Consider the following 19278-nt stretch of genomic DNA (forward strand, 5'->3'; position numbering starts at 1 on the left):
CGACTAACCTAAGGACAACAAAATAAACATTTTGAACTCGACTGAAGGCCCCAAGGACACTTGGAGCAAAAAAGCAAGACCCCACCCACCCACTGGACGGACAGCCAGCTTCATGATGGGGCGGCTAGTGTATGTATAGCCCGCTTTTGGGGGCCAAAACGAATCCCCCAAAGGCTAAGCGCAAATATTACAAGCATTATATGAATGTCTATGCTTATGCAAGTGCCAGTGTATGCCTCTCTGTGTGTGTGTGTCCATGTATTTAGACGCCAGCAACATGATGAGCCAACTGGAAGGGCAACCGGAATGGGCCGGGAACGGGAGATGGAGAAACATTCCCCCGCACCTCGGGCCACACAGCAAATCCGGCCAGGCACAAAATCCGAGTCAGCACTTTCGGAGCAGCACAGTGCACCACACAGACCGACTTCGGCCATAGATCCTGCTCCATCCATTCCTGCCCTGCTCCTGCCCTGCTCCTCCGCTCCATTCGCATCTCCATCTTCGAGGCTCAGCAAGTCATCAGCACACATTAAGCTGGCAAGATTATGTGGCCCACGGCAGTGGCAGCCGCACCCATTTCATGCACTCGCAAAAAATAGTAGCGGAATTAGGATAAACAGATAAATGTTGAATTTTCAAAAAGAGATTCCTTAATTGTGGTTACCATTTTCTAAGTGGTATAATAATAAAAAGTGTCAATAATTTCAGTTTTAAGCTTATAAATAATATAATACAAGACTTTTAAGAACAGGGCTTACTATACATGTATGTTTCTTAATTATAATGGATTTTTCTTAAATATTTATTATGTAGTTGTTGTTAAAGATCTTTCAATTTTTTTTTAAATCTTAAGAAAAATAATATTATACATTTCCATTCAAGTATTGTCTTACTTAGTAATTAGTGTGGTAACAAGACAGTGATTTCTCTCAGTGTTCGCCTCCAGCGGCAGTGCCAGCAGGCAGCGGAAGTGATGTGATGTGATGCATGGTGTGCGGTCCGCCGGGAGCTTGGGACCGGAGTTACGCTTTGGTTGGGCTGGGTTTGGTTTGGGGTGTTCACAGTCCTGGCATCGCGCGCTGCGGAGTTCGGAGTTCGGGGATCCGTCTGCTGGGCCAGCGCCGCCATGAGGTTGCTGGGATGCCGGGCTGTCGCTGCGGTATTAGACGACAATAGCTCGCCTTTTTGAGCTCGCAGCCCGTGACGTTTGACGCCATGTTTGATGGATGAAAAAGCCATTGATGTTACCAGCTGGGGCGCAAAGGTTGCCACCGGAGTGTGTGTGTGCCAGTGGGTGGATGGGTTTGGTTCGCTGGATGGATGGGTGGGTGGTTGGTTGGTTGGATGGGTGTACAACTGGTTAGACGCTCCAACGGTTCGCTGGGCGTCTGTATGCAAAGATGGCGCATGGAGTAACCGCCTCCTGTGGCGTAACTAAATCCTTTGGATTTGGCCAAGCCGGCAACAGTTTCGAGCTGCCGAGCTGCGTGTGTTTAATGCGCATTTTATGAGTGAGCAAAGCTTCGTTTTGGAGCAGGAAAATGAGCAGGAGCCCGAGAAAAATACTGTGAAGGGTGGGGGGTAGTGACTGCGGACAGGGGCTTTAAAGTGCAAATGGGCGTGTTAAAGTTCGTGGCGTTTGCACCTGGGGGTCGTTTCTCTGCTGCTAACTGCATGCTGTTGCCAAAACGGTTGACATTTGGCCAAATGCCCCCGCAGCTTCGGGATTCAGCAGCCAGCAGTCCGGATCCCAGGTTACCCACCTGGCATTAGCATAATTTTGCATAGCTAGCTGGCACTTTTGGCTTTGTGGCGCATATTTCACACAAGTGCTGCATATTTTTGGGGACCACTTAAAACGCAAAATGAAGTCGCTGCTTTGGGTTTCCCAAGGACCCCCACTTCATGCAAATCCGACGTGAGAAATGCGTGTATTAATAAATGTGCAGAAAGTCGACCATTTCGTCAAGCAATCACAAAAAGAAAACTCATTAGTAGGGCTAGCACAGTAATAAAAAATGCTGTGTCCCTAAAATCAACTCAAAAATTACATTAAAAAAATTTAAGAAATATTTTGTAAGGTATAAAGGTTTTGTTTTACTGATAATATTCTGTACTGATATAAATGGAAAATACTCTAGCATGTAAGCTATTTTTGGGTTTTCTTTTAAGACTTTTCTGTGTATGAAACTGAATTGCATTTTTTCTTCAAGTGCATTCATTTGCCTTGGCTTGGCCTTTTTTTTTTTGGGGCATTTGATTCTTTTATTGGCCGCCGCTTAGCGCGGCAATTTACATTTCAAATTAGCAAGTTCATTGCTAAGAATTGTGGAATTACTTTTCATTTTCATTATACTCTCGCCGGTGGCTAAAACTTTTTGTGTCAACTGCGGCGATTCAAGTTACGGCTAACACTTAGCTGCGCTTTTCCTATGCTAATAAATTAATATAAATTCAAATTTGTTTGCCAACTGCTGCCTGCTACGGCTGCAAAGTGTTTTGTTTGTCACAGAAGCAAAAAAAAAAAAGTGGAATAAGATGGAATCCCACGCAAATGGCCAGTTCAATTTGCCAGTGGACAACATTTTTACTAAATGGCTGCCAGAAAGTTTCATAAAAACCGCCAATGAAACAAGGCGCTGCTCCATCGCCTCCGCTTGAATATTCAATGCCCGACTTCCGCCCTTCGACTTGGAGTAGCACTTGGGGTCGCCAAGAGCGCTTCCTTCCATCGAGTGACTCGAGCAGCTTAAGAAATCTCCCCTCGAGAGTTGTAAATACGGAAAAAGAAGTGGGAAAATGGGGAACCCCCCATGCGATATCGAAAATCAAACTCGCAAACGTTGGAAAAAATGTGAGCGCATTGCTAGAAAATGCTTGGAATGCGATGCGAAAACCCAGGCTCACGGATCCAAAACAACCCTTGCTAACTGAGCGGAATAAAAAGGGATATAGGGAAAATGGATGGGGAGGGAAATACAAGGTCGGGAAAACCAGGGGGTTGTTCCAGCCAAGAGCATTAGCCACGCGCATTTACCCGGCAATCATTTAACAATTTACAAATCGATGTTTAAAGACAACTTAAACGGTCCCCCGAGGAATTCGCATCCCTTTTTTTTTGGAAAAAGTTTCCTTTAATGTCCTGACTGATTTCGAGCTGTGCGGTCGTCGAATGGCCTCCTTGGTGTCATAACAACAATAACTGCATTTTTAGCACCTCATTAAAAAAGAGTTCATATCGCAGCATTTTGACTGAGTCGCCGGGCATTTGGGCCATTCCGTCGCCGGATTTCCTTTTAACTGGCCAGCCGTTAACTTTAATGTGGAGCAGTCAGCGGCGAAGTGCACATCAATTTTTACAACAATATTTATTTACCATTTTGGCTTCGACCAGAGCAGATAAAACGGGCTTTTCATAGAAGCATTAATTGCGGGTACTCACTTTTTGAGAATTGTGTTAGCTAAATCGGCTAAGTAGAATACACTAAAATAAAAAATAAACAATTAAGATTTTATTATTACATTACATTTTGGGCAAAATATGAAGGTAACGGTTTTGTATCATGTACAAGAAAACATATGTCACTGTGGACTGCAGTCCACGTAGTGACGAAGCGCACCAGCAGCTTGAAGTATCTCTCAAAAATACGCATTAAGCACTTAATTCTAATTTATTTCTATATTAACTATTCTTTATATGGAATGGAATGTAAGGGTTAGTTCATATTTTTAATCTTATTGTTCTTCTATTTAATGGCGCTACTTAGCTTCTTTGCATATTTGTTTGTATTAAACAAATAAAGCGCTATTTTTTCACCATTACATTTTTCACTGTGTATTTTCTTCATAAAAACTATTAAATATAATAACTATCTAAACTGCAGACTGAGTTCGTTATTGATGATATTTTTCCCGAGGTCACTACTCGATTCAATATGCTGGGCATAATTTAATCGCACCAGGCGCAATTCTCAACTAAAAACCTCATTTGAAATCTGCATAACAAACTTTGCTCCGTCGAGATGAATCGTCTCTTCTTTATGCAGCTTTTATTCTTTTCAACTTTCAGTGTCTTCCTCGGATTTAAGGCATTTATTCCCGGGGAAAACGGATTCAAGGGATCCAAGATTCCGGGGACGAGGGTGGTCTTTAGATGGGCCGCATAAACAAAGGAAGTCTGTGTGCAGCTTTTGCTGTCTTTAAGTTTGACTTTATTGTGACAGTTAAAAGCGAGAATAATAGCAGTTAAAATCCCATAAAATGCGTCTTAATCATAAAAATGCGATTATAAAAATGGACGAACCCGGACGGAGAACCCTTGCCCCTTTCCCCTTTTTCAGTTTCGCTGTTCGCTGTTTTGTTTGTTGCCTTTGGCTTTTTATGAGCTGCGCTTATGGGTCGTGGATTTGCAGCTTACGTTATTATGGTTTCAGCTGTATATAGTATCTTTTACCCTACCCCCCGCCCTCGTGCCATTTCTAATTGTTTATCATGTCGCGGTTGTGCAGCTCCAAGCATTGTGGCTCTCTGGCTCCCCAGTCAAGTGATGGCTGCGATTCTTTTTTTTATTAATTGCCCCAGCTCGTGTTGTGCGTCTGCAACTGTTGGAGCTATTGGAGCTGTTGGCCGAACCCCAAAAACGCAAATCCTATAAATTTTTTACTACTTATTTACGCCACTACGGGCATTTAGCCATGTCAAGCAATCGCATAGCCCAGGTCGTAAAAGCCCAGACCTCGACCCATTCGATAACCGAATGCACAGAGAGAAATTGCGGATTGCGCTTAAATGGAAATATGTTTTAAAAACATCTATAAGCCTTCTAATTTAATAGATAAATAATAATGAAGAACAAACTTCACTATGATAAAGTAACATAATATATAAAGATTTTCCTAATACAATATAATTGAATTATAGATGTAATTTCTCCATGTGCCATTGCCCATTCTGGTTGTCACTCCGGGGTCGTGAGTCGTTTGTCGGCCAGGAACCGTATGGGTGAGAGCTTTTATTTTTGTGAAACTTCATCACGTTTTTATGTTGTGACCACGTGACGCCACTGCCAGTTCCAGTTCCATTGCCTCAGCCGTGACTCTGTTATCCTCGCCCTCATCCCCATCCCCAACCTTCACAACGTCCTGCCAACTGCCTGGCTATCTGGGCCAGGGGCCAAGGACGAAGGACGGAGGACGGAGGACTGGCCGCCACACACCTGCTGGCACGTAGAAAATGGAAATGGCACAGAAGTCCGGCTGCGCAACCAGAAGTCAAAGTGTCAGTGTGTAAGCTTGTAGCATTTTCTTAGATTGCCGCACAGCCTCTGCCAGCGCCAAAGGTCCTGGCTTTCCTCTCGGTTCGTCCTGTCCTCCTGGGCCGCTACTTGAGCTACATATTAAGTGTGCTCGTTACGGGGCGAAACAGGGTGATTAGACAGCATATTGATAGAATAAATAATATGTCTTTAATCTGTTTTCTAACCACATATAACTAAAGCGCACTTTTGTTGCTGCGATTGTGCATTAAATACACTTCTAGATACAAGATACAGATACAGATACAGATTCCAGCAAATGAATGCTTTTTCCTTTAAAAGTTGCAATAGCAAGACCAGATTTATTCAAATTATTTAAAGAATACCCTGTACAGAAAACAGGCTTAGACGTGAATTAAAGGATATAGTATAGTATTTATATAGGAGTGACGCAGAGTCCGACCCAGCTGCCAATATGTTTCCATTGAACTGCAAGCGGCGACAGATGTTTCCCCAGCGTTCCAACGTAGTTGTCGCAAGTAAAAATTGACGAAATTTATGTTGAAATTGTCGAGGCAGAAGGCGAGCTTGGGTTTCGTCAGCTCCCCGAGATACAAAATGTGGATGAGGTACGTGTGGATTCGGATATGGAGATGGAGATGGGTGCACGTGGAAGTGTGGAAGTGAACCATAGTTACAGCCCATCCCTGTGATGAGGACTGCCTAGGTTGTCCTGGCTACATGGAACCCAAGACCCATACTTTCCTTAATTTTTTTTTTGTCTCGATTGTTTTCCATTCTATTCGACCGCACAACGTGCAATTGTCAGCAGAAACAGCGCCATAGAAGTACTTTATGCACTTTCATTTCATGGTCAGTTGGGGTTATGGTTTCGGGTCGAGCAACATGTGTGGCCAATGCGATTGTTTGCAGTGTGGGCGGATGCGGATGTCACCACTTTCATTCCCATCCCCGGGCAAAAGGTTCTTTGGAAAAGGGCTAACAAAAAAAGGTAACAAATACATGGCTCAATATTCATATCAGTTTGTTGAGAAATGGCGATGGGAAGGGTTTAAAAATAAAAAAAACTATACAAAAATGCATATTAAAATGTAAGTGATAATGTAAATATAAAATTGTAAAGTTGGAAAGTACTTAGTAATCTGAATGATATAGGGAACAATATATTATCTGAATATAAGTATTCTAATTTGATCCTTATTATATCTTTTAACCCATATATGGTTACTTTTGAACTTGTACTTTTCACACACATAGTCTTAGCTGCTAATATCTGATTTATTATTTAGTTACTATTTAGTTAGCCGTTAAACTGTCTGTCCTATTTATAGAGTGCCTAACCACTATCCACATAGTTCCAGTGGGCACCACAGACGAATCGCTTATTAAGCTGCTGATGGAAGCCGCTTAGTTTGGATGCGTAGGTGGGTCTTTTTATTGCACAAATATTTGCTGTTCGCGTACAGGATGGCAAACAAAAAGGCACGCGACTTTGTGCCAGCACCGAAAGTATGCAGACAATGTGCAAACACACACGCGCGCAGATCCATCTATCTATGTGTGTGTGTGTTTGGAAAAACTAATTTTTCACCAGCAAAATAAAAGAGAAGATTGGGTGTGTTTGTGTGGCGAAATAGCGGCAAAAACAGGACTGCAGCTTCTGATGCCACGAGGAGGAAAACAAACGATATTTTAAGGCCGCTTTGTAAATGCGCAAATTTTGTAACAAATAAAACAAAATGGCGGAAGTATCGATGCGTGGCCAGCAGTCCACGCCCCTTCCGCTTGGCACGCCCCTTCCGGTTGGCGGGTCCTGGGATCCGCGTTTTATGCAACACATATTTGAGTCTATTAAAAATGCGTTTAAAATGCTTGCTGTGGTTTTACGGTTAAATTGTTAAATTCAAATAAAATTGATTTTTGTTGGCTTACACCACGATGAGAGTGTGTGTGTCTATATGTATCTGGTGTGTGCGTGTGTGTGAGGCCTGAGTTCACGCGCATATTGCGAATTTTTGCCTGAATGCATAGTTGGAAAATTAAATGCAAAAAGGTTTACAACTAACCGAGCTATGCGGCCCAACAAAATCATTTGCAAAATGAGGGCTACATGTGATCGAAATGTTTGCCCCGGCTGCAAATTCTTTCGCCGGTATGCGGATTAGTCGAAATCGTTTTGCTTCACCCAGGTGCACGTAATTCGTGGAATTACTTTAAATTTTCCAAAGAAAAAGTTATATAAATGATTGAAGAATGGTACACAACCTATAAGCAGATCAAGGGGAATGAATAAAAAATTAATCTTTATATAGAACATATTTCTATAAAGTAAAACCATTTATATATGGAGGTTTTATTACGAAAAACTCACTCCAAAAAGCGTAGATTGAAAAATGCTCGAAGATAGTTTTGTTAATTTGTGTCGCATGACACATATCACGTATACGCCATGTCATCTCAAAAAATGTTAGTAGCTCGAATGCATGGCTGCACATTGGCGACAACGAGCTAAAATGCCAGACGATAAATGCCTTTGGAAGTCGTGTAAAAAGTGCCAGCCAATAGCTAACAGCTGCACTTTGGTGGGCAAATGGTGAATGGGTGGGTGACTGGTGACTGGTGACTGGGCTTCCTCAATGAAACATGCAACGTAATTTCCATGTGGGTAACCAGCAATTTCTGGCATGTAACATTTTTCAACATCAACAACTCCAGCAATATGGCGGCGTTTCCGGTTAGCAACTTCCCCTGATGTCAGATGAAGAAAAAGAAAGAAAGATGCAGTCAAGCGCAAACACTACAAGAAAAATTGTAAGTGAAGCGAATAAAATATTATTTTCTAATGCTCGAAGACACAAACAAAGCCAGGAAACGAAGGCAAAAAATGGATGGCTGTTCGGTGAAAAAAAATACAACAAAAAAAAGAAAACGTGGCAAAAAACCGGAGGGAAATCAAGAAAAATTGTTTAGTTCTTTCGCTCCACTCTTGAGCTTTCAGTTACCAGAGAATAATGGCCTGGCTGCTCTACTTGGAGCTTAATCCATCTTAGTCTAGTCACATCCACTAAGGATATGGATGAGAATGGGTATAAGGATATGGCCAAGGATAAGGATGGGATGGAAAGTGGGTTGTGGAATGGGTAAGACGACAACGAGGACTTTGAAATGTTGCCGGAGCAAATGTAAACAAAAAACGAAATTATTCTGCAGCATTTGTTCGCCGGGCTACAGTTTTTTTTTTTATATTCTCTCATTTTTTTGTTTAAAGCGCTGCTTATTTTTTGTGTGTTTTTATGCGAAAGCGCCTTAAGTTATGCTGCCATTTTTTTCGTTTCCCTTCTGCAGCTCTCACAGCTTTCTTCTATTTTGAGCAATATTTTTTGTAATAATGTTGCCTCGCAGCGAACGCCGCTAAATGAAATGAATTGTGAAAAATGTGCTCCAGCTTCTTTCTTCGGCTCCTTTTGACTGGGCGGACTGGGTGGGTGGGCTTTTCTTACGCTTTTCTTTATTTCTTTTTTTTCATTTTTGCCTCAGTGGTTGAGCTGGTCGCTTTCGAACTCAATTACATAAGCGCAGCCAGCAGTTTGGCAGTTTGTAATTTTCGGCAAATGGCAAGTCACATAGTCGTGCAGAGAAGGCGAAAAAAAAAAAATAAGTGGATCTTTTGGCCCGGCTCCAAAATCACGTAAAATGTCAAATTGCAAAACGTCAGGGAAAATGGCGCGTTTGTTTTGTCGTCGTTCTCTCTTGTCATTCGCCTTATCTACTATTTTAACGCTCAAGTATTTCTGCCTTTCGAGCCCCCCATTTTACCAATGGTGCCCCCTTAGCCACCCACCCCACCCCCTTTGGCATTCAAAGCACACAACAAAAATGCCAACAATCCAAAGTTGAGTTTTCTTTGGAATTTCTTGCCGTTTTTTTTTTCGCTCCAGCTTGGCTCAGCTTTCTTTTTTTCCGCTTTTTTTTGACATCTCTGCTGGGGAGGCAACATGCGCGCGCCACAATGACAATTGCTTATTTGTGCTGGTGTGCGTGTGTGGGTGGTGGGTGGTTAGAGGTTGATGTGGGAGGTGGTGGTGCTTGCGGGGGTGGCACTGCCACAGTTAACATGTAACTTCAACGTCAAGTCAAACGAATGTTGTCCCCGTCCTAGTCGCCATTTTGTTTTTTGCCAATGGCACAAAGAGAAAATATTGAACAAATCCGCTGAAAATATTTAGAAGTTTCGAAAAAGAATATAACCTTAAGTATATACAACTTAAGTACTATTTGTTCAAATGCAAACATTCTATAAATCTATGTAACTTAATGCGAGCTATTAAACTAATAATTGAAAATTATATATTAACTGTTTTTTCTATCAAGCTACATTAAATATATTATATTCAGACAATAGTATAAAATATAACATTTTTATGATTTAACAAATTTTCTGTAATTGTAAAGACAAAATGTAATCAAATGAATATGCAAATTTCAGATTTGTGATTTTTTTCTACACATTAAGCCCACATTACAATTTCCATTTGATTGTTTTCCCATGTTTTTTTTTCGAATTTCTCTCAGTGCACTGCCGCTTTTTCATGGCCTTCATGACTGCTGACTGCTCTCGTCTTGTCTGTGACTCTTATGGCCCTGTTTTGTATGTTTGCGGAGCTGCGTTCTGCTACGCATTCCGTTGGTATTCTACCATTAATACTTGTCTACTTAACGGTAAATTACAGACATTAAACGCACGCACACACGCACACTGAGTTGCCCATCCTGGCCAAAAAGAGTGTGTGCGTGCCTTTGTATTCGTGTGTGGGGTGAGCGGTTGGTAAGACACTAGGATGTGCTTATTTGTTGTCAGTGCGCGTCAAACATTTGAAAACATTTATTTTTGGCCCGTACGAATGCTTCAATACTCGCAAGGCTTGCCAGTTGCCAGTTTATTTTTTGCCCATCCTCTGAAACAGTTGTGTATCCTGACAAATGGATCTCAATGGGAGTCCTCTGCTGTCCCCATTCCATTCGCAATATATGAAAGCCACTGTCGAGGGAAATATCATAAATATGTAGAAAACGAGCGAGAAAGTTATTACGAGCTATATAGAAACAAGTATGAACCTTCGGAAAAAGGATGTTAAATTACAAAATTAAATCTCAATTAAGTATATTTTGAAACTAAAATTTCAGAGAAAGAATACAAATTTAACGATTGCATACTTCCATTCGAAAATTCCCCAAAAGTGCTGGCCAGACCTTTTTTTTATTTGATTCAACTCGACTTTGCTTTTCTGCGGGCAAGGACGTAGAATCAACAAAAGTAAAACAATACCAAAAATCAAACACACAAAACGACTGAAAGGTGATGCACGATTCCATCCTCTGGGTCCTGGGCAGGACCGAAATCGGGATTTTGGATGAAGGGAATGAAAGGAAAGAAGGCGGGCGGCAGGACTTGTAAAATACTTTTGTGTAACTTTGGCTGAAAACTTTATTTTGTGTATTATATATCCTGTTAACAATATACTTCAGTGCCGTTCGGAGCTGCTGCCGCTTCAAAGGACCAACAAAGCCCAAGAGTCACTTAGCACTAGAAGGATATATATGTATATGTTTGTGTATGTGTGAGTCTGCGGGGCGTGTGTGTGAGTGCGGTTTCCGTTAGCCAACAGCCTAAGTTGGCTTGTCTCATATGAGCAGCGCCGAATGCTTTCAGCTTTCTTTTGTTTAAAATTTGGTTTGTGTCAGCAACCACACAAACGAACACGCACACACACAGACTTACGCACACATACGGTGCACACACAAACAGAGGCATACAAAGCCAAATTGTTTTAAAAGAAAGTCAAAGGTCCTTGCAGACAAACAGGAAAGATGGGCGGCATGGCAAATAGGTGGCTCGGGCGGACAAAACTTTTTCAAACTAAACAAGTCATGCACATTTTTCGGCCCCGCTCTGTGCGTGTGTATCTGTTTGCCTGTGTGCGGTTGATGTACGCCGGTGCTCGTGTGTGTGAGTGAGTGAGAGTGCTACACACTTCCGTTTCCGCTGCCTGGCAATACAAGTGCAAAAGCTACAGCTCACAAGTACACATACATACACACATATGTACGTATGCTAATTTTTTGCTGCCTCGCATGTTCTGTCGGTTATTTTGAGGAAATTTACATTAGTCCTGCCGGAAACTCGGCGCACATTTACATATTTCTCTTGAAAACTTCTTCGGTACAGGGAAACCCACACTTCCTTCTTGCATTTATCGTTTAACAGGTCCCGATTGATATTCAAACCTTTTATGAAGGGATCATTTCTGACCTTTTAGGATCCTAAATAGTTGTAGCAAATGGAACAGCTTAAAAGCGTTCGAAAATGTTTTACATTTATTTGAATGTAAATATTATAAATATATTAAGTTAATTGAGTTAACAATTATCTTTATGATCCAACACTTTCAAATACTTTTTAAATATAATTTTGCTTTGGCTCTACTCCCATAAGTAACCTTAGTATATTTATGCCTCTATAAATTGCTTGGAATATTTTAAGTATGTCTTTGTACCGAAATGGCACTGTAAATAGTTATTAAATATAAATACCATTATGTGATTTTACTTTGTCTAGAATACTTAGTTAATTGAGCTATAAGAACGCTCGTTAATGCGATTTCTCTGCTTTCAACCCTCTGTTTTAAGAATGCCGAGGATGTCTTTGCTTTAAGGAGTGAACACAAATCACTGAATGGGCTAGCCGGCAAAAGGCCATAAATACCAAATTGACACTATTACACGGCCATTCACAGCAGCATCCCCTTTCGCCACGCCCACTAAGTCGCCCGCCCTTCTCTGCGGCCACCACCTTACCTGTATGTTCAGTTTTCACAGCCGGCGAACGCGTGTCTGCCTTAATGGACACCTTCCAGATTAATTGCTCCCGGCCAGGACGGAGTAACGACTATGGCGACCACATGAACCGCAAAAAGAACAAACCATTAAGCCCAGCTCAGACCAAACTGGGTCGAAGAAAGGGGAGGGGAGTAGGGGAAGGTCGTGTGTTTAACCAGTCAAAGTCACGTGTCAAATAAAATGTCAACAAAACAATTGAGTTATTTATTTGGGCATCATTTCGCCGAGGGCGGCAGAGCATTTAATTTTGGCCCACCGCCCACCAGAGGACGATCCTCGGAGCGTGTGCTGGGTATTTAAAAATCCATTGGCGGTCATTCGACTTAAGCCGAGAGTTACTTTGTCAGTCCGCCGGCTCAAGTGTTGAGTTCATTGCAATGCAAGGCCTGCGACAGTTTTCGGGTCGGTCTCAGTCACCCCTGCACTGCGAAAAATATTTGAAACAATAGTGAAAATATCATAATGTGATTTTGGTATAAGGAAATAATTATTGAGCAATATATATGCTGAGGATATAATTAGCAACTTAGTTTTTCAAAGCTCGAATTGATTACTAAGAAAATTTACGAATGAATCTATGCTGTTTATAGATTTATATCTAAGCTAATTGGATAACTTCGAATGCTAGAAATGTATGCAGCATAATATGTATTGAGCATTTCTGTCAGTGCACCAGGACCTTCAGGTTAGCTCAATCGACACGTGCCGGCCGCATCGTGGAGGATGTGCCCACACTGGCATCCTTGTGGGCTGCTGCTAAATGATTTTCTAGTTGCCAGGCAGCAGGAGCAGCGGGATTAGCCGATGACGGGAGTGTCGCTGGAGGTCCTGGAATGGAGACGGAGTAATGCCCTAAGCCGAGATGCTCAATTGAAACGAAAATGATATTTGCACAGGCCATCCAGGCCAGCCAGGCCAACCAAGCAGGCCGCTGGCTGTGAGTCCTGGGAGCATCCTTTTCGGGGCTCGCTGCTAAGCAAATACAAATAAAGACCTTTGATGTGAATTTATTGGCAATTGCCAGAGATGAGAGGTGGTTGCACTGGAAGGGGGGTTCCGGAATTCTGAAAGGGTGGGCAGGGCAAGGTCGTGAGAAACATCCCAGGGAAATTTGCACAACAAATGTTTATGAATTTTGTGGCGCGTCTAAATGCATAAATAATGCATGCGCCATCGAATGGCCATTGAATATATATTCGCGCATTTATATGCGCATAAATAAGTGCTAAGCATTCCATTCAGCGCTGACAATGGCCACTGACGAGCTCGGTGTTTCATATTGTAATGTTTCTCATTTAAAGTGACTTGGCCATAAAACCTCAAAGTCACTCACTCACTCGCCCGTCGCCACGTGGAAATTATGAGAATTATGAGAAGGATGTCATAAAGTGAGATATGGCTTTCTCCAGTCGCCACTCCTTTCGCCAGGCGGCATAAATTATGCAAATGCCGGATGGGAAAGCTGCCTCAATCCGGGCATGGCATGGCTATATATCCGTACTATTAGTGCAAGTCGGAGGTCGACGGTCCATTAGGCTCACCACACGCTCTGCCCGCCGGAAAATCCTGGCCCTCAACTCACCTCACCACATCACATCACACCCGCCCACCCAAAAAGGACCTCGATTCGGTGCTCCAGAAATTTCGACAACATGTTGCGGGCCGGGGCCACAAAAAAAGGTCAACATTTTACGGTTGATTAAAGTGCGCCAGGCTGCTTTTCCAGCTTTTCCAGCCTTCCACGCTGGGGGGCTTCAAAATTGCTGAAATATTTAATGAAGTGCACAAAAATAATTTGTACAAATATTTTTGGTGCATTTGGGTTGGCAAAAGATTGAGCATGTGCTGCCCATTTTTGACAAATATTTTTCTGTGCAATTTATTTGTAAAACCGCCGATGGGCAATTTGCGCATATTTGTTAATGGAAATTTAAATGGCTTGAAGTATTTGGCCAAATAGACTGCTGCTGCTGCCAAGTTGGTCGGGATCGGGGAATTCTGAATCCAGTATCCTGTATCCTGTATCCAGAATCCTGAATCCCGCGGCGTGTCCATCGTAATTGAGTGAGGGAATTCGGGTGTAACAAAAGGTCAACTTTTTTGCATGCACCCACATCAGCGTGCCCCCTTTTTTACCCAAAAATTCATTTAAATGTGCCACACAACTCCGGCTGAACTCATCCCCTGGCCAACTTTCTCGACCTTGGGTCTTTTTATTGGAGCAAAAAATATTTCAATTATTTGCCGGGTTAAGCCCAGCCAGACTTAGCAAGGTGTTAATTTGGCTAATTTCACTGCGGGCTCGAATATTTCGAATTATTCCATATACAACAATTTGCTACCAAAGGTCTACATTTTTCGTAAAAATACCACGATTTAGTGAGGTATGAATTTGTATAGAATTGTGCTTAGATGGGGATGCGTTTTTTGTTAATAAAGAAGTCATAAAGTAACAAGTGTATTTGTTTTAAGTAATTGTATTTTAAGCATAACAGCTATAGATTTATGTTACTATTTTAATGATTAAATTTAATTGTATTATAATCCATTAGTTCTTATTTGTTGCACTCGTTTTTAATAGTATTTTCTAGGCACCATGCTTTATATTTTTTAAAATTCTTTCTCTTTTTGGATGTAGTAATACATTTTTTTAGAATTGCCATATAAAATCATGATTGTCCTTTTGCTCATTACAATTCCGCTGGTGACAGATTGCGTCGCCTGACAAGTCCGATTTCGGGCTTAATTTTCAGCGTCATCCCGAACATCCTGAAACATCCTGAAACACCCGGACAAAACCCATAGCCAACCCCAGTCCAAAAAATCCGAAAATTCGAACTCGGGTGGTTGCAGTTCGCATCGTAAAAAGCGTAGCGCATAAATGACAAGGCTGTTTCCAGCGGGACAGTGCGGAACGGAGCTGTAAGGTCGGGGGCGATGAGGCAGCTTGTTGGACAAGTGGCGCCCTTGTTTTGCGGAGAGCCTTGTTTCTCTTTTTTTGCTGGCGAGATTTTATGGCGCAGAAAATTGAATGATTGATCGCCAAAATAGGCGCAACTAATTAATTTTGCGCCGCCGACAGTTTGGGGTGTTGAAGGGGGCGTGGCTGCATCGATGATGTCAAACCGGTGGCCACCTGCAAAAAGGACGATTCCTTCCCCTTATTTTGTATTTACCAAGTAAGGGCGCTGAGCTGGACGTTCTACATTTGCATAATTTGCAACTTAATTTAAATAAATTCATCAGGTTATATGGAATATGGTGAATGCTTGGGATTTTCACACGTGTGCCGCATTTTTTGAGCTTCGAGCCTGCCACGCCCACTTTATCGAACCGCAATGCCACCTTTTGCGGTTCACTTCGTTTTTGTCATTAACTTGCGGCACTGTGGCAATTGCCCAACCTCTGTGCGTAGCAACAACGCCCCGCCACGTGGAGATGATTTAAGTTCGGATGCGGACAAGATTGTAGTTTTCCACGCAGTCACATGCCAACTAATTTATTCATGACATCATCATTAAGATGTCGTGGCACCACGAATCCTTTGAAGCGCCTCCTTTGCTCACCTCGTATTTGCTTAATCGGAGCTCCGTGCGCTTCGCCTTTCCCAGCATCCGTTTGCTCTTATTTATGTTTACTTTGCGTCGAGCCAAGGCAACTACTTTGTTTATGTTGTCTTCCGTCGAGGAGGCTTTTGGGGGTTTCCCTCAAACGGAGGACTTTCCGAGTCGTTTCGGTGCTTGTATGAATTTTAATAAGTGTTGGATTGCGAAACGTGTGATGTTCACCAAGGTGTTATCCTTCGAGGGAAAGTAGCAAGTAGCTTGCGAAGTTGAACTCACTTTGCGCCTAGCACCTAAGTATCATCCTTGATGACAATAAGGTGTGCTGGTTATCCTTAAGATGAAGTTTTCCGACTAGTGAAGATTTTAAAACAGTATTCGATTGAAGTTTGTTAAATATGCGATGTTTACAACCGTTGACTTTATATGAAACTTATTTAAACTCAAGCATATTCCAACCAATATAGAAAACAATTGGGCGCATAAAGGATTGACTTCCGGACAGGCGAATCGTTGCCGTAATAACCTGCCGATTCTGACGAATGGCCAGCAATTTGCGAGTCCTTTGACAACCTGCGAGTGCATCTGCACTAACCGAATCTGGAGTCGAGTTGGTAATTAACTTTGCAACACTTGCAGTGGCCGTAAAAGTGGCATAGGACATGAATGGCAGCCTGGGCCACACGCAGCATGCTCCATGCCCCATGCTGCATGCACCATGCGCCCAGTTTTCTGCGGTGGCCGTGGCAGGAGCAAATATGTGTGTCCTTGTCAGCCGGCCGGTGGTCAAACGTTGAAATGTCAACAATGGCTAACGGTTTCAACTGCCCCCCTGCCCTGTTCTACGCTTGCCCCCGCTGACGTCATGCCTGCACTTCATCACGGACGGAGTCCCGAGTCCACCGCTCCGAGTCCAGAGCCCAGAGTCCAGGATCCAGAGTTCGGAGTCCACCACAGTCGCAGTGGCAGTCACAAAAAGGCGCAAATTTACATTTACATTGACTGAATGATGCCGATGGGCTGGGCGTTCATGGAACATGTCCTGCTCACAGAGTTTGATTGATTTCGAGTGCGTGTGCAGACACAGAGAAAAAGGATATATGTACATATCTTCCATATCCAACAAATAAGCCCAAAACATAAATCATTTCAATACCATATTCATAAAATTTATTAAATGAATGAAGTAGGGTTATTATTTTTAAATTTAATAATGCCCTAAGCTAATGTTTAATTTTAAAAGTATTACCTAAATATATCGAATATTTAGTTACTTTTTTGGTCACTAATTTAATATATACATAATAATTCAAAAGGATGCCTCACTTTGCCTGTGTGTATTTCGCTTGAATATATATCCTTTCTGATGGCCGGCAACGAGTCTTGCGTAAAAACCACGAAACATATTTGGTTTGTCATTGGAGGCAGTGAAGCGTCCACCGAGTGGACAGTGGGGATGGTTTGTGGTGTTTCGAGCTGGAGTAGGAGTAGCTCCCGGGGTCCTGAATCCTGGATCCAGGATCCTGGAGCCACGGCTTCTGTAATGCCGAAATGTAACCAGCCATATTGACATGGGACGCACACGAGTGTCGGTGTTTCTTTTCATGTCCGTACGTGCATGACAAGTGGAGCCTCAATTGGTTGTCCTGCAGGCAGGACACACACACACACACGCTCACATATCCCCACTTACACGTACACCCACCCACACAGAGGCAAAAAGTCATGGCCGTTTAACTGATTTTCCAGTGAAGCCATGTTGGTTTTTTTCACTGGTTACACTTCGTTTTGCTGGGTTGTTGTTTGTGTCATTTGCCTGCCATGCGGTTGAACGAGTGCTTTCGTATCGGTGTGCCTTGCGGATGCAGCTGTGCGTGTGTGTGAGTGCGAGAGTGCAGGACCTTTATATCCTTGTGTGCATGCATGTGGTGTGCATGCAATGTCCTTGTGCAAACTTCCCGCACTTTGTCGTCGATGCTTTCGTTTTTGTTGTCGCCTGTCGCTGGTCTTTTATCGTTTCCTTGTCGTCCACGTCGTCATCCTGCCAGCGCATCCTTGCTCCTTTTGTTTGTGCTCGACTCCTTTTTCTTATTTCTCTTGCGGCTGCGCCAGTAGTTTGGCTGGTTTTTTCAGCGTTTCCGTTTTTTAATATGTTTCGGGATCTTGAAAATCAATTTTGGTAAAGCGATGCGACACTTTTTTTGATGGTCTCCTGGGTACTTTTTATAGTTATCTTTCCACTATCGCTATTTACACTTAAAACTGGAAATTTAATATGCCACAACTAGTTTTCTAGCTTAACTTGTATAGTAAAGTTCAATTTCTAAAAGTTATAGGACTCCCTATTGCATAAATCATTTGAAAATAGCATTTGTAACTCATCATAAGTGCGATTTGCAAATGAATAAAAATTGGTGGAGTGGCTGTTGTATAATGCCATTGTGGCATTGTCTCATCGCGGTTCCCTCACGATTCCTTTTCCCACATCCTCGATGACGGGGCCACTTGTTCTCAAGGACCTCGAGGACTACACATGTCAGCACCGCACAACTTGAACTCTTGATTAGCTCTTTGCATTTTTTATCGCTGCGATCGGCATCATCTACACCATCCGCTCAATCGAGCATCGAGTGGCGGGTATCTATATCAATACTCCTTTATTCGCGTCCATATCTGTGCAGTGATATCGCCCAATAAAAAACTCCCAGGGGCAGGCAAACACACTCGAAACGTGGCAGCGCGTGTCGCTACTTAATTGTTAAACATTTTGTAACATTTCGCCGAGATTAGCATCGCAAAAATCGAAAAATCCAGAGGGGAGTTTTAAGCGAAAGCGGGGTGTGGTCTTCGCAAGTCAAACAGGTCCTCACAATGGCACCGGGATTGGTACTGGGAACTTGGAATGGAACTGCGATGCGGATCCGAATCCTCAGCCGCGGGTTGTTTGTTTGTTGCTGCTGCGATTGTGATGCGCGGATAATCTCCGGCGAGGCACGTGGGCACTCTGTTTGTTTATTTGTTCGCCGGACTGGCTGCAAAGGCGCTCCTCCTCACTTCTCGATTTTGTGATTTCCCGATTTTTATGGTGCCCACGATTGGAAAGGTGTAATATGTTAAAGGCAACAACCGGCAACAAGGAGCGCGTGCTCGGGACACGCGGCACAGATTTTTCACATGGATAAGCTTGCTGCCTTTGCTGTTGCAGAATTTCCCATTTCTTGTTTCCATTTCGAAGGTCTAAACTTTGCGGAGCTGGCTAATATGGAATCAGACAGTGGGGACTTGCTATGCTTCATCATGCTTTCATCATTGCTTTCATTATTGTTTATCTGATTTAACAACAAATTATATTTAATTGATTATGAGTTCAATTGAGTCATCTTGGTTTGCATGGTAAATATACATATTTTAGGTACCAAACTAGGAAAGCAACATGTTTATTTTATTTGTAAATGTTTTAAACATTAAAACATTAAAATACATAAAATGTTATGTATGTTGAACTATTTGAGTGATTAGTTGAATAAAAATAAAATAATA

At 42.5% G+C, this 19278-nt stretch overlaps 1 protein-coding gene across 1 annotated transcript; it reads left to right on the forward strand.

The window, feature by feature from the left end:
- Positions 1-9867: 9867 nt before the first annotated feature.
- LOC117139034 lies at positions 9868-10038 on the forward strand. Its single transcript, XM_033301135.1, has one exon. The coding sequence runs from the start codon at positions 9868-9870 to the stop codon at positions 10036-10038; it is 171 nt and encodes a 56-aa protein (XP_033157026.1).
- The last annotated feature ends 9240 nt before the right edge of the window (positions 10039-19278 follow it).

The sequence above is a fragment of the Drosophila mauritiana genome, chromosome 3L (genome assembly GCF_004382145.1).
Source record: "Drosophila mauritiana strain mau12 chromosome 3L, ASM438214v1, whole genome shotgun sequence".
NCBI lineage: Eukaryota > Metazoa > Arthropoda > Insecta > Diptera > Drosophilidae > Drosophila > Drosophila mauritiana.

Coding starts and splice junctions, on each gene's coding strand:
- LOC117139034 (XM_033301135.1), top strand. CDS start 9,868: ATGGCCTTCATGACTGCTGACTGCTCTCGTCTTGTCTGTGACTCTTAT.